Below are 14,357 nucleotides of genomic sequence, written 5' to 3'. Positions count from 1 at the left end.
TACTCGCGTCGCTCAGAGAAAAAATAACGCCGACGCCCAACAAGACTGCGAAGGAGGCTAAAAATGGGCTATCAGTAAAACTTTCATCTGATCATAACTTTAGCCTGTGTTATGCAATCTCTCGATGATTGGGCCTCCACCAAGAGCATGTAGATATTAAACAGTTACTAGTACTCTAACTTGAAAGAACTAATCCCATTCCCAGAACTACCAATAGGAGCTCAGGATTCTTTATCTGTGAAAATCAGTCCAATAGGAGCGCAGGATTCTTTATCTGTGAAAATCAGTCCAATAGGAGCGCAGGATTCTTTATCTGTGAAAATCAGTCCAATAGGAGCGCAGGATTCTTTATCTGTGAAAATCAGTCCAATAGGAGCTCAGGATTCTCTTGTCACTATGGAAACCAGTCATCACATCCCCCAACACTATGGTAACAGACAGATGTCAATCTGACAATAATTTGTCCATTTGCACATTTTGCATGAATAAGATGTAGCCAATCCGTCCGACTTATAAGTGTTGGTCATCTGAATCTTTAAGGGGCCTGACTAGTGAAAGAATCTTCCTTCCACTCTGTTTTCATAAAATATCATCATGTTGATTTCTAGTTCAACATCCAAGAAACAACAAATAGACCTGGTGTAGCCTATTCTATCCTGTTAATGATAAAGCCTGAATCAATACATTATGTGGTGTGTAAACAAAACTTTCAAATTAAAACCCTGGAGCAGACTAACAATGGATTTAGGTTTGGAATTGGTGCATTCAATTTTCTCATTGTTGAATCTTGGGGTTTGTGACCATATTTAGGACCATAGCTTGTTCTTTACAGTACAGGTAACTATGTGTGATAGCTTAGTGTGGATTAACATTCCTTTGAAAGGAATTTGGGCTTTCAGTCACTATGGTATCAACTGGGATAAGGACAGCCTTGTTGACCCTGTTAAAGGCCATTGAAAACTTTGACTTTTAGTCAACATAACTGAAAAACAAGTTTGTAGTACCACATTACAGAATAAGAATGTTGGAGCAGTAAAAAAGTACTCAGTCTGTAAAATATTTGCAACATCAGGAAAACTACTATAAAACGAAGTACTTTATTACTGTACAAAAGAAAGTACAATGTACTTTGACTTAAAACAATATATAGCCAGTCTGACTAATAATAGTATACTATGTCATGATACCGCATAGTAGAAATACACAAATGACAATTGCCTAGGCTTTTGTTTGCAGTATACTTAGTGATAACATACATTCTAAATGATATCAAACTAGAAAATCTTTTGCAAACAAAAGCCATAAAAAGTTGACAGACATACATGAAGGAATGAGTAATATTATGGCAAACATGTACCAAAACTGTGCTTCTAATTGGGCAGTGTTATGTAAAAGTCACAGCTTTGTACGCCACCAAAATCAAGATTTTGGAATAACATATATGATACATGTATAGTTATATTGGAAACATTTTTTACTGGCAATATGTTTCTGATAACCTACTAAAATTTGCAACAGCAATGTTCATGTCAAAAGTATAACTTTGAACCAAATGATGAAGAAAAAGTGGTTGACTTGCTAGAAACATTTTGATGATTTCAGCAAAGTCCTGTCTTAATGATACAGTATTCTAACAGAAATGGAATTAACCAAATAAATAATAGTAATAAATAGTACAAGACTTACATCACACAGAAGCAACCTTACAGTGGGACTGTATGAACCCACCACACAGAATACATTCAAGTACATATAGAGCACCAGGCTCCTCCGTAGAAAAATATAGTACTGCTAAAATTACTGCACATCGACAGAACGTACTGTACCTGCATAAAACCTGAATTTCTCAACATTTTCGTTGGATGTTTGGTCCACATTTTATAAGAATTTTGCCTGTTGCAGACATTATCTTTTCTGACACAAGATTTGAAAACTATAGACGGAATGTCATCCTAAAACGTGAGAATACGCGACTATAAAAGAGACGTTCTGCTAAAGTGCTATACACAATGCATTACAGGTTTCGTGCAGGTGTAATATACCATCTATCAATGTGCTTAACATTACTACCCTGATGCTATTGGGATATGGTGACTGTCACAAGCGGCTGGCCCCCTTCCTAAGTGGTCAAGAGTTTTTGTTATGATGTTCAACACCATGGGTTGTATGGCTATACAGTCGTCGTGTATTCTATCAGCAATGGTGGGCTCATTTTTACAGATAACTGCCGCTGAAGCCCGACTGAATGTGCTCCGTTTAACTGTACATGTTGTCTCTGCCGCTGTTGTCTTTGTCTTCTGTACCTATTAGAACAAGAGAGGGGGGTCACAGGGTAACGTCAATCTATGTACAATTTGTATGTGAGATACGAATGTTTGTAAATTAAAGTATAAGAGGGTTCTTTAAGAATGGAATTAGAAAGATGGATAGGCAATGGAAAAGATGGTAAGGTGATATCAGAGAATGGATAGGCAAGACACTAGGGAAAACCAAAAAGAGTGGAAAAACTGGTTGTCAGATAGCCTGTGGACCCAACAGTTGAATAATAGATGTGATGAGAGTATCTACAAAGTAGTGTGCATCTTTGAGCTTAGATATTCAAATTATATTATACAGCAGAATATGAGTGATTGCAGCTGGTGATGTGAATACGTACCTCCGTAGACAGATGATAAGTAAGATGATGAGCATTATGATCAACAGTGATACGAAGATGGCACCGACGATGACAGCGACTGGTACTGTGGCCAGGTCATCACCAGTACTCTCCAGCTCTACCAGCGCATGGTTACACCGCGGACCCCAGTAGCGTTTTGGACATCTATAAAGGCGAAAATAATCTGGAGTGAATTCATTTGGTGTCAATTGGCCGAGAGGCATTTAGAAGCCACAGGTTTGATTCCTGGATGTTGTGTCCTTGGGAAAGGTGCTGTAAAATGGATACCTGACTTTGGTTGGGTTGGTAAAAGGTGGTGGAAGGGGAGGGATGGGCTCTGCCTTCTAATATCGTGTGCCCTTGACAATTTATTGCACAGTGGATTAACAACCCACTGCCTCTATAGCCTGAAAAAGGCTATGCGACTACCTTTGAAATTACACTTCTAAATTCATTTGGTTGGAAATTACACAACTACAAGTGTGAATCTGTCCGTTTTGTAGTCTATTAAGTACTCAGTTGTCCATAATTTCACATCCAAATTGCCTATTTTTCCCTACACAACATTGCATGTTACCCGGTATGGTCAAGAAGTTAGCTACCAAAGTTGGCATCCTGACATATAATTTTCCTTACCGAAAAATATACCAGGGTGTATTCTAGTCAGTGGTGTATTCTGGTCCGTTTAGTCTTAGTTATTGGTGTTCTGAAACCTAATTAGCACATTGTTGATAGGGATTACAGTCCTTTTCAGTTGGCCCATTATCTGACAGGAGCCACACCTTGAGCACATTAATTAAAAGACCCGTCACACCTATCAACAACAGTAGGGGGACCCCCCGGTGTGAAAATGGGCTGGGTCATAACAACGAGAAGAAACACAACATAATAGCTGTACAGCAAAAATATGCTTTAGAAATTATCATTTAGCACTGCAACTTATGTCATTGGAAGCCTGTTGATTATTCTATACTCTCCAATCAGAGGTCTAGGAATCAGCTTATTTCTGATGTCTTTTTGGCCATTTTTATCAGGCTTTCTTTTTGTCTGGTACTATCTCAATTTTTTTGCCATCCAAACTACAATCATATGGCATATCGGATACTGCCATACCAATCTGATACAGAAACTCACTATGCCCTGCCATTTTGGAGGGCCTGCAAGGGGGGTCCCGACAACGCTCTACGCTGAATTCGGAAACCTCTCGATTATGCTTTACAATAAATTCCAAGTGGCTACAATGCATTACGTAGAATTAAAACGCTGAATACGCTCTACGCAAAAATATTAGAGCGGTCCGTCTACGCTCAACGTAGAATTAAAACAGCTGATTACGCTCTACATATAGCCACCAAAAGATCAGATCCAGTGGATTGGAGACAGAATTCACCATACAGCTATGCCCTATTTGTAACAATCATTTATGGGATGACGAGCACTAAGGCTGTGCCAAATGTCCCTGTCAGTGCTTAACAATGCATTCATGATTTATTGTCAAGATTACATTGTTATTGACTCAGGTGCAAATTAGCCTAATAGATCAGACATATCGGTGCATGTCGACCTATGATAACAATGTTACAAAGGGAGCATTCTGGCAATGTGTATCATAACTGATCTCAAACTTTTTTTAACAGATTGATGAGTTTGCAAAGTTTTGCTTTATTGCAATAACTTTATAGACAACAAATGCATATTATAATTTTTTACGTTTTTGAAATTTTCTGATCACCAAATTTGGATCAAAATTACGGTATTCTCTAAGCGAGGTGTAAGCTTTGGGTCATTTATTACAATTTTTTAGGCATTTTATCAGGCTTTCTTTCTTGTACATGTATCTTTTTGCCAGCCAAACGGTGGTATATTTGATACTGTAAGCCACCAAAAGATCTGCTTGGAGATTAGCTGAAAAATCAGAAGGTGAGTTGTCAATGACTAGCCTGGTTACCAAACCTGGATAAATTGCGGAGAGGATGTAGGACTTGGGAGCTAGGATAGGTTTGGTAACCAGGCTAGTCAATGACAGAAAGAAACCATTTCCACGCATAGCGTTCAGTTAATCTCCAAGCAGATCTTTTGGTGGCTAAAAAGATAGTATCCAACACGCGGACAGTATCCAGTTGGCCGACAGTATCAAACTCTCCACCGTTGGTGGGGATCAGGACCAAAAAAAAACGGCCATATATAAAAAGGTAACGATCATTCCCCCACAACCTCTCCTTGGAGAGTAGCGTTCAGTCACAGTGGCAGGTGTGATACTTACAAACACATAGCATTAGCTGACTCCTGTAAGTATTCACAAATCCCGCCGTTCAAACAGAAGCCGTTGTACTCGGACGGGCACTCATCCCCCCGTTCTGCCCGCGATGCTGTTCCTGCAACGGAGAAACAAGGCGATCAGAGATGGCAGGCTTCACCCCATTACCCAGAAAATGTTCCCTGTGATTCCCAACTTATACACAATGTCTCAATTCCATTCATCCACACTGCTGCTAATTGTTTTATCTGTGGGACACACACAGGCAATCAGAGATGGCAGACTTCACCCCCTTACCCATACTATTTTGTACCTCAGTTCTGCTAACAAAAATTGCAACACTGAGTATTTACAGTGTATGGTGTGGAAATACACTCACACAGGAAGACAGACAGACAGACATCATCACTCCCTTAAGGCAAAGTATTTGAATCTTTATTCATGAGAAACTCAAATTGGCCACTTTTATTTAGGGCATGAGAGAAATGGTAAGGGGCAGACAAAATATAACAAAGATACAGTTTACATGTGTTAAAGTATCTATACCCATATTTTTACACATAACGTCACATGGTACAAAACACATAGTATAACATAAGAGTTAGTGCTGGTTTATATCCATTTGTTTTGGTCACTTCTGATTTCTGTAACAATTAATACTTAAAGGAAGCCAGAGTTGGGGTCGTGTGTGAATGTCTAGTGGTAGCTGTTCTAGTCAATGGGTCCACAGTAGCCTATAGATCCTCTGAAGCTCTCTCGCTGAGGTTTTTAGACAACTACTAAACAGAGAAGTCACCAAGAAATTGCTCCTACAAATCTTACAGTTACTACCAGAGAGATACTGTACCACCAAGGTCGAATCCTGTTAAGGAGGGGCCCAGAGTTTACCGAAGCACTCAGCTCACTTGATGCGTGACCTTGGGTTAAACAGGTGTCTGACACGCCCTCGCACATTAGTCATCGCCCAATTTAAAGCTTTAAGAACCCAAAACAATGTCTTTTAAAGAACGCTCCAGTCGCCCTGTTGAAAGTCACTCACCTGGATGTGCCATTAACAAGTGAATGTGCATTCCAACATGAAAATCTGGTTTGTGTGGTTTTGTTACAAGTTGCTCCAGACCTGCTTTTATATGTCTTTTGAAGACAACCTTATAACGTGTATCATTCTTTTTGACCTAGAGTCTATCTAACAATTCATTACAAGCTTTTTTTTCATCTTGGACATCCCCACAATACAAAGTTTTTAAAAAATGTTTCAAATCTTTGTCCCTGTTCTTTGTAAAACTGAATGACTGAAGTTATTTCTTTCTTATCTAGCAATTCCTTCTACAGCTTTTTCTTATTTGGGACATTCTTAATGATACAAATTTCCAAGTAAATGTTCCTAAAGGCCTCTTTTCCTTGTTTCCTTTTACTTGTTCTTTCCTTCTTAGTAAGAGTGAATAGTTTCATCTAAAATTTTGCTCTTGTAGCAAATTTCTTACAGCCTTTTTAATTTGGGACATTACCCATTATACAAATTTCCAAAGAAAACATTTCAAATCTTTGTTCCTGTTCTTAGTAAAGCATACAGAGGGTCTTATCTTACCCAAGATGTAGTATCGCACCTTGTTTGTGTTTTACCTTCCTTAGTTTAACAAGACCTGGTCTATACATACATGTGTCAACACCTGACGTCAGAAGCACGTGTGCCTTCAAACCTTTTCTTACCAGGTGTGAAAATACCTGGCGTTTGACGCTTGCCAAGCAAACCCTGTAGTAACAAAGGGCTGTGGAATTCACTAGACAAACATTCCTCTTTTGGTCTCCTCTCTTGAACTTAGCATTGAGTTACTTCAAAAACTAACTCTGGCTGTCCATACCACCTGCTCTAATGTAAACATTTGTCTCCAAACGGTGTACACACTTAAATGATTTTTTATCAATAAACTCTGCTACTAGAAACACGAAATTCTCTGTCTCGTAGCCGAAACGACCGCGTTTTGCGATGTCATGGTTACGTAATGCCGTATTGCAAATCTTTTCGATAAGATAAGGTGTTCATGGCTACAGTACAGATAACGTTAACCCATTGAAGTTACGGACGCCGAAAACAACTACTAGGTTTCCACCAGACGTAGAAATTAGCCACAATTAGCCTGAATGATTTGGCCTAAAGCAAAGAGTAATTTATTTCTAGCGAGCCTCGACTGAAATGTAACTCTTGGCCGGCTTAACAAATCATTCACCGCGTTTGGCCAATCTTCACTATTTTTTCAGCAAACTCAGAAGACTTTTGAACAACGGTATTGAAAAGACGTTGTTCACCTGCACCTTAAAGGCAAACTTGCGCTTGTTTGGCGCTTGCCCCCACGATGTTGGGCTAGTACCAACACCTTGTCCTTGCTTGGCCCCGTGCACCTTGTATATATGCCCGTGCGTACAGTAAACTAGATAGCCATGTCCGCCGCGGTGTGTGGCCTAAATGTGGGCGTTCCCTTGCCCTTGTACACTTTCACACGTGTTGCTTTGTTTTAACGGGCTGTCTAAACTAGTCCAACCACTCTGTCATTTCACCACATTTCGTACCAGTTGCTAGCCACACGCGGATGGTATAAACAGTTACACTCCTTGGTGGTCTACTAGTAGTGGTTGTCGACTGGACGATGTTATGGGAAACACTGAACCAACACACCTGTAGAGCTCTTCTCACCTGTAACACTTACCTGGCATGAGACACAGCGCCAGAAGCAGGATTTGGTCCGATGTGGTCAGCATGGAGAGGAACAACAGCGATCGCGTGTGACTTCTTCAGAACCTCGTGCTACAACTGGTGGGTTGAAGTCTTCACACACACGGTTCCGGAACAGGTGCCATGGAAAGTACACAAAACAACAACAGTTTGTGGCGAAGGGTCACGGAGGAGGGGACAACTCCTATTTCCGGTCGTAAGAGATCACAAGTCCACGCTTGGACACACGGTAAACAATTGGACATGTGTGGACTTTTGCCAAATATGGCGGCATATCAAATGACAAACGATGGGCGTTCCTCGCGAGGAGCTTGTTTTATTCTTATCAATTGACCTGAGACTTATTGTAGCGGTCGGGCGGGTGGGTGGCACGACAAAGGTGGGTCCGGATGCACACGTGTGACCCGTGGTGCCCGTCGGAAGGAATTAAAATTCTCCAGATAGTCTACCGTTTATGACACACGTCGTTACGTGCTGCATAGCACAAAATGGGAGTAACGTTGGGGACAGAAAAAGCACGTAATTTCGACTCAGGTGAAAGTGCATTGAAGACAAGAGTACTAATTTGTAAATGCACGTACTACATGTATACCTCAAACGTTCCCTATACCATTGTATTACCACGACCAACTACTAGTACTTTGCCCACTGTTAAAGTTAAAAGTTAAAATTTTATTAAAATCGACTGGCATATAACAATATATTCCACACGGAAGTACACAAATGTATGTCGAAGTTCACAACTAACATGACACTCACAAGATTACACAACTTATAGATCTATAATCACTTTTTGTTTACTTTTCAGTTGACTCACGTTCGTTAAAATACAGACATGACTCATTAAGTAAAATCAATTTATCCGCTTTCAAATTGGACGTACTTAAGTGTTAACTTAGTAAGAAGATACAATAAAAAGGTTCTTACCCTTGGATATTAGATTTGCCTGCCTTACGGTATCCAGCCCTGTTCTGCTTTGGTGGCCCGTTTGCCAACGTACTTGTAAGCAAGGTTGTAACTCACTACCCCTACCAAGTCATTCAAGTAAACCTGGGCTAAAAAAAAGATACTTAGTAATATGGGGATTGACCGTTGGAGCAACTTTAAAAGGGATGGGCTCTAGGCCAGGGGCAATGTTATTATCATCATTGGATTGAAGTTCATTGATACGAACTGATCATGATATTGAATGCGAATGAAGTAGTCTACGCAATCTGCCTTGTTAAATTATTTTGGGACATAGAAAATGTGTCATCACTGACTGACACATTTGATATCTAATATTAGAATAACTAAGGAGGTTATAGGCGGAATAACACATGAAAAGGGTCGCCTCACTACTCAAAAGCCGCTTTTGACTCCTGTGCTAGTCGCCGACCTGCCACGTTGTTGCCATACATAATCTGAGAAAACCCGCTCTATGGACTTATACAAAGCCATATCTAGGACGGCAAATCTCTCTTGTCATACCCTCCGGCGTACTGTTCACATCTTTAGCAACTCTGGGCTTATAAATAGAACAACAGTTACCTTTTATAAAAGCAGGTTTATTGTCAACAGTCTAGGGCTTCGTGACTTCCTCAAATCTTCTCGCGACTGTTCCGTGTAAATCATTTTGTGTACACTTCTGCTGTGTAAGTGTAAGGAATGCAAAACACAAACTGTGACAAAAACTGTGAGATAGTTAGCTGGGATGGGTGCCTAGAGGGGGAAGGCTCATCTGAAAAGAATTTGATCCTGGCGAGGGATAGGGTAAGAGTTATGTCATTTTCGCAGGCGCCCAAATCCTTTAACTATACCGTATCCGAATGCGTAAAATCCCCCACTCGGAAGTCCCTAGTCTTTTACAATGGCGGGAACATTTCAACACGTACGAACACATTCAGAAGTCGCTGCATTTCGCACATTCCTCGGAGAAATTATTTCTACCTTTGGGTGGCCCGACGTGTCCGCATATTACTGCATTGACGTAATGCTACTCACCTTTATAAAACGGTGATGACAAAGATATGGTTCGAGTCGCAATCCGCACTTTTGTTGCTAACAGTTGACCGAGGAAGAAATGAGTTCACGTAAAAGTTTGTGACCTTGCTAATTGCAGAAGGGGTCACGTAAAGACTGTGACAATAGTGGGAAGGTCATGTACAAATGTACTTAAGAGACAGGAAGCTTGCCGCACCTTCTCTGGTAGCCAACCCATTGTAATTGCAGAGTTCCTTTCGTCCTCTCCGAAAAAAGGACGTAACAGACTTTGCATGTATTATAATAGTTTTGGATTAATCTCCAAGCAGATCCTAGAGTGGCCAAACACACAAAGTATCAAATTGGCCAGGCAGTATCCATTAGCTAGTGGCTAATGGACACTCCTCTGGCCAATGGATACTGCCTTGCCACCGTATGATCTGATTGGAGATATATAAGTTTTGGATACTAGTACCTGGCTGTACCCACTGCACAAAATCCACTCTTTCCGCACAACTTAAAGCATGCGTAAAGACATCGTTTCTTCACTTGCTTATACGGTCTGTACCTTTACGCCTGCTTTAAGGTATGCTTGAAGATTTCCTACAGTGACCTCACCTTTTCTTATCACACCTTCTCTTACCACACTAGCCCAACCCCTTATTGTATAGTCCTCAACATCAGGAACGTCATGATTCCTAATCTAAAAGCAAATACAGAGTCCGGCTGCTTTAATTGCACGTGTTTTTTCAGCATTGAGTGCGCCTTGCTAGAAATGGTTCGCTCTGGTAATTTTTCGGAGAAGGCGAAGAAAGAAAAGTGCTGACCACTAAAAATGCACGTTCAAAATGCCTCGGGACGTCATTATTACATTATAAACTTTTTAGTTTCTCCAAGCAGATCCAAGTAGGTCCAAGTGTCATTAACCTCTAGGTACTGGTGAAACATTAACAAGTCAAGAGAGTCAATCAACAACCCAAAGCCTTTCACCACAACTCGCAACATTTATAAAAAATACAGACTGTACAAGTTTCTCACATTGTAACTTCAATTATACAAATAAATTAGGAATACTTTTGTAAGTAACCGTATGTTAAAAGTTTACAATAAATCGTTTTGTATTTAGCTGATCTACACAGTTTCTGGAACGTTATTAGCGTTTTCACTCAAATATTCATTAATTTCTTCAAAACATATTTACATAGCGTACACACGTCTAGACAACTGTTTCCTCTATAGATGGAGTATAGAATTCTGCAGGCCAGGTTTTCTTCAAGTTTATTCCGATGATTTTCGGTCGTCAACTGGCAGAACTTGCCCGCAAGGAATCTGCTAGTTACAGTCTTGAGGATAGTGGCTAGTGACCGCCTTCTTTTGAAGTTCTGAGGAAAAGGACAAAACGACAATGAGTCAAACCAGTCCATATGGGGAACAGTCAAATGACATATACTAGTAAAATAGAAAGAGGATTCCAGTAACATGTGTATGTATAAGACATTTTATGAAACAAGTTTGAACTGTGATTTCCAACACAAAAAATTGGCATTTTCGACTTTGCAATTATTGTTTGTTAATACTGGGTATTTGGGTAAATTTGGTCAATTTCTTTTGTTGGAAATTGCATTTCAAATTTACTTCTTAATGGCTTTCCATCAATTACAACAAAGGTGTACTTTCAAGCTGATATATCCTCTCCAGTTGACAAAATTAAAAAAATACCCAATCTACTAGCTATAGAACCTTACCTGCTGTTATATCATCCGCTATACGTCTTGTGTGAGTCTGTCTGTAGACTGTCCTTTCTCCAAGTGCGTGTGTCTTGGCCCCTCACTGTCAGATTCTCTTCGACATCTCCTGTTCAGAAGAAAACACAAACTGTTAAGAAATGAGAAGATTTTCTTCAGTTCGCTCGCTTGGAGATGAAAATGTGATATGCATATTTTAGTCAAAGATGTTCAACAAAAGATTCGATGTGTGTTAGGGAACATTTTACTCCCACCTCACCCCAAATTTCACCTGAATTTCAAGACACTAAATTCGCGTGACCTGACAAAAATGTGGCATCCAATGGCCAAGCGCGCGGATACGAGATCAACAAGTCTCGGGTTCGATCCCTGATACAGTATTCTTGGCCAGACGCTGTGTCCTTGGAAAAGGCACTTTACACAATTTTTCCTTCCTCCACCCAGATGTACATGTAAAAGGGGTACTTCGGTTTGGTTCGGTTGGGGAGGTAAAAGGCGGTGTAAGGCGAGGGATGGGCTCCACCTTCCAGTACTGTGGACATACCCTACAGACTGAAATATGCTTTCTAAGACTACCTTTATCTTTAAGACATTGCAAAGGGAGGCCATTCAGAAGTTTGGCCCGCACACAGCAAATTACCTTTACCTCTCGTATACGGACTGCACATGTCCTGAAAAAAGGACTGTGCATGTCCCGAAAGAGGGGGTTTCCCTTTAGGGACCGAATAGAGGGGGTTCCCTTTAGGGTGTGTGTGGCTCCACTCACTCCACCAAGACAAAAGTCTAAAACTTTAAGCTAGCCTCACCTGACTAGTAGAACGATCCCTCCCACTATTACAAGTGTGAGTACAGCAGACAGCACGCCGATGACGATGTACGTGTCCGGGAGTTCCGACTTCTGTCCCGCCTGGGAGAACGGGATGTGGTACTGACACCGCCGGCCCCAGTACATCTCCAAACACCTGCAACAGCATGGGATTCGTTTGTTTGTTTGTTTGTTTGTTTGTTTGTTTGTTTATTCAGGAAATACATATCGCCTGATGGCGTTTTTCAATGGTTCCGTGGGGGGGGGGACCCCAAACAAAATCTATTAACAAAGGTATCAGATACCAAAATCTATTAACAAAGGTATCAGATAAAGTTACGCACATTACAAATTGATACAAAATCTCTATGGGATGGTGAGGATCGGGAGAAAGTGGTAATGTATGCTAATCACATGCTAATGTTATGAAAACAACGGACGGAGAGAAGATAGGAAAGGTAAGGATCTACAATGACATGCACCAGTGCACTCATATTAAGTCTCTATCTATTACGTAAATAGCGAAAATAAGTACGACATGACGTAATCACCATACTAGCAGACGTTACTGGCAGTATCGTTGAAAACCGAGACTTCTAGTGACTGTATATTTATGAAAGACTGGATAAACTGTACGCATTTTCCTTAGAAGAAAATGAGTACAGTCAAACTCAAACCAAAGTCATATATTCCTTTCAAGAAATTAAGTTGTTATGTAGGCAAAATTGTCGCGATACAGTAGATACTTGAAACAGGGTAGCACAAATGCATTGAAATCTCGAGCCATGAAGTTTAACTGAAAGCATTCTTTAGAAACTTTTTACATTTTTAAAGCAATGTCAGATCCATGTAGTTCCTCTGGGGCTTCAGGAAAGTGCTGAGGATCACGATGTACGTAAGACAATTGAAATAGGGTAGCAAAATGAAATTTGGAGCCCTCTGATAGACAAGTCAACTTGTTCTGTATAACCGTTCTCACGTACCGGCATGAGGCCTCCTGTAACTCGGCCAGGTACAGACACTCTCCCCCGTGCAGACAGAAGCCGTCGTACCCCAGGGGAGGGTCGCCCGTGGGGCAGGGGCTCCTGTGGGTGGTGTGCGCCTCTGTTGTAGACGCGTTGTTCATCAGGCGCTCTGCGACTGCCGTGGGCACGGTGGTGGACGTCACATCTGAGGAGATACCACCGGGCATGACTACAAGACATGCTTGTGACCAAAATTCCAGAAACAAATTATTAACTGTACAGCTATTTCAGTATTGAAATGTTGAAGTTAGCCTCTATGTGGCTTAGGAAGCGGCTAGAAAGAGTCGAAGTTGGCCAAATATATAATAGACAGATGAAATAACTGGGGAGTTGGTCCCTAAAATACTAGAGTCGTATTTTTGGGGCAAACTATTCTCCTTTAGCGGACCAACTCCCCTGGCATGTTGTCGGTCTATTTGACCAATTTCGACTCTTGTTCGCCGCTTCCAAAGCCTGTTGGAGGCTAACTTCAACATTTCAATAAAGATTAACAGCTTAATTTCTTAAATATTGTATACAAGACACAACTTGTGTATATGGCAACCAAAGAACAACATTAGGAAACTAAACAATCATAAAAAAAACTAGATTTGTAACTTTGACAATACCAAGCAAATCATGGACTTCTCCAAGCAGAACTCCAGAGATTTTACTACTACTTACTATAGGCTTAGGCTTATTCTGACGTAGTTTGAGGCGTTTCTATTGGGCTTTCCTTTGTTTATCTTTTTTATCGCCAGCCAAAAACGCACTTTGGGTAATCTGCTGACAATTTGATACTGTCTTGATACAATTTGATACTGCCCGTTGTAGCCACCAAAAGATCAGCTTGGAGATTTTGAGAAATGCTAAAAGCTATCCAAAAAAGGGAATGTCATTCCATCCAGCCGAACCAAAGGAAGAAGGATATCCTTTGTTTTGTACTTTGATGTCACAGATGGAATGTACGCAGATCACACCTATGTCTGACTCGCACTGGAAAAATCTGGAAAATTCCGTCGTTTGTGTTACCAGATTCTGTAATTTGTCAGTGATGCAGAATTGGCTTTTTTTGCTAGAAAATTGTTAAGAATTATCAACTGATTTAAAAAATGGTTCCAAAGAGTTTTGTTTCTGAAGTATACAATGTATTTTACTATCTAAAGTACTATTATTTAAAGTTTACTATGAAAGCTG

At 40.5% G+C, this 14,357-nt stretch overlaps 2 protein-coding genes across 2 annotated transcripts; both read right to left on the bottom strand.

Annotated features, from left to right (window-relative positions):
* Positions 1-1,083: 1,083 nt before the first annotated feature.
* On the bottom strand, positions 1,084-8,513 carry LOC109485530 (protransforming growth factor alpha-like). Its single transcript, XM_019789219.1, has 4 exons — positions 7,619-8,513; positions 4,920-5,031; positions 2,657-2,821; positions 1,084-2,303 (listed from the first exon to the last, which is right to left on the bottom strand). Exons 1-4 carry the CDS (start codon positions 7,668-7,670, stop codon positions 2,171-2,173), a joined length of 462 nt encoding a protein of 153 aa, XP_019644778.1. The 5' UTR covers positions 7,671-8,513; the 3' UTR covers positions 1,084-2,170.
* A 2,077-nt stretch (positions 8,514-10,590) lies between these two features.
* On the bottom strand, positions 10,591-13,363 carry LOC109485449 (pro-neuregulin-4, membrane-bound isoform-like). The gene is made up of 4 exons (XM_019789055.1): positions 13,140-13,363; positions 12,158-12,313; positions 11,352-11,460; positions 10,591-10,988 (listed from the first exon to the last, which is right to left on the bottom strand). Exons 1-3 carry the CDS (start codon positions 13,346-13,348, stop codon positions 11,370-11,372), a joined length of 456 nt encoding a protein of 151 aa, XP_019644614.1. The 5' UTR covers positions 13,349-13,363; the 3' UTR covers positions 10,591-10,988; positions 11,352-11,369.
* Between the last annotated feature and the right edge of the window lie 994 nt (positions 13,364-14,357).

Source organism: Branchiostoma belcheri, unplaced genomic scaffold (genome assembly GCF_001625305.1).
Source record: "Branchiostoma belcheri isolate BF01 breed outbred unplaced genomic scaffold, Haploidv18h27 scaffold76, whole genome shotgun sequence".
In the NCBI taxonomy this organism is placed as follows: Eukaryota; Metazoa; Chordata; class Leptocardii; order Amphioxiformes; family Branchiostomatidae; genus Branchiostoma; species Branchiostoma belcheri.
Note: the sequence above shows the minus strand (reverse complement) of the source record. Positions and strands in the feature narration are given on the sequence as shown.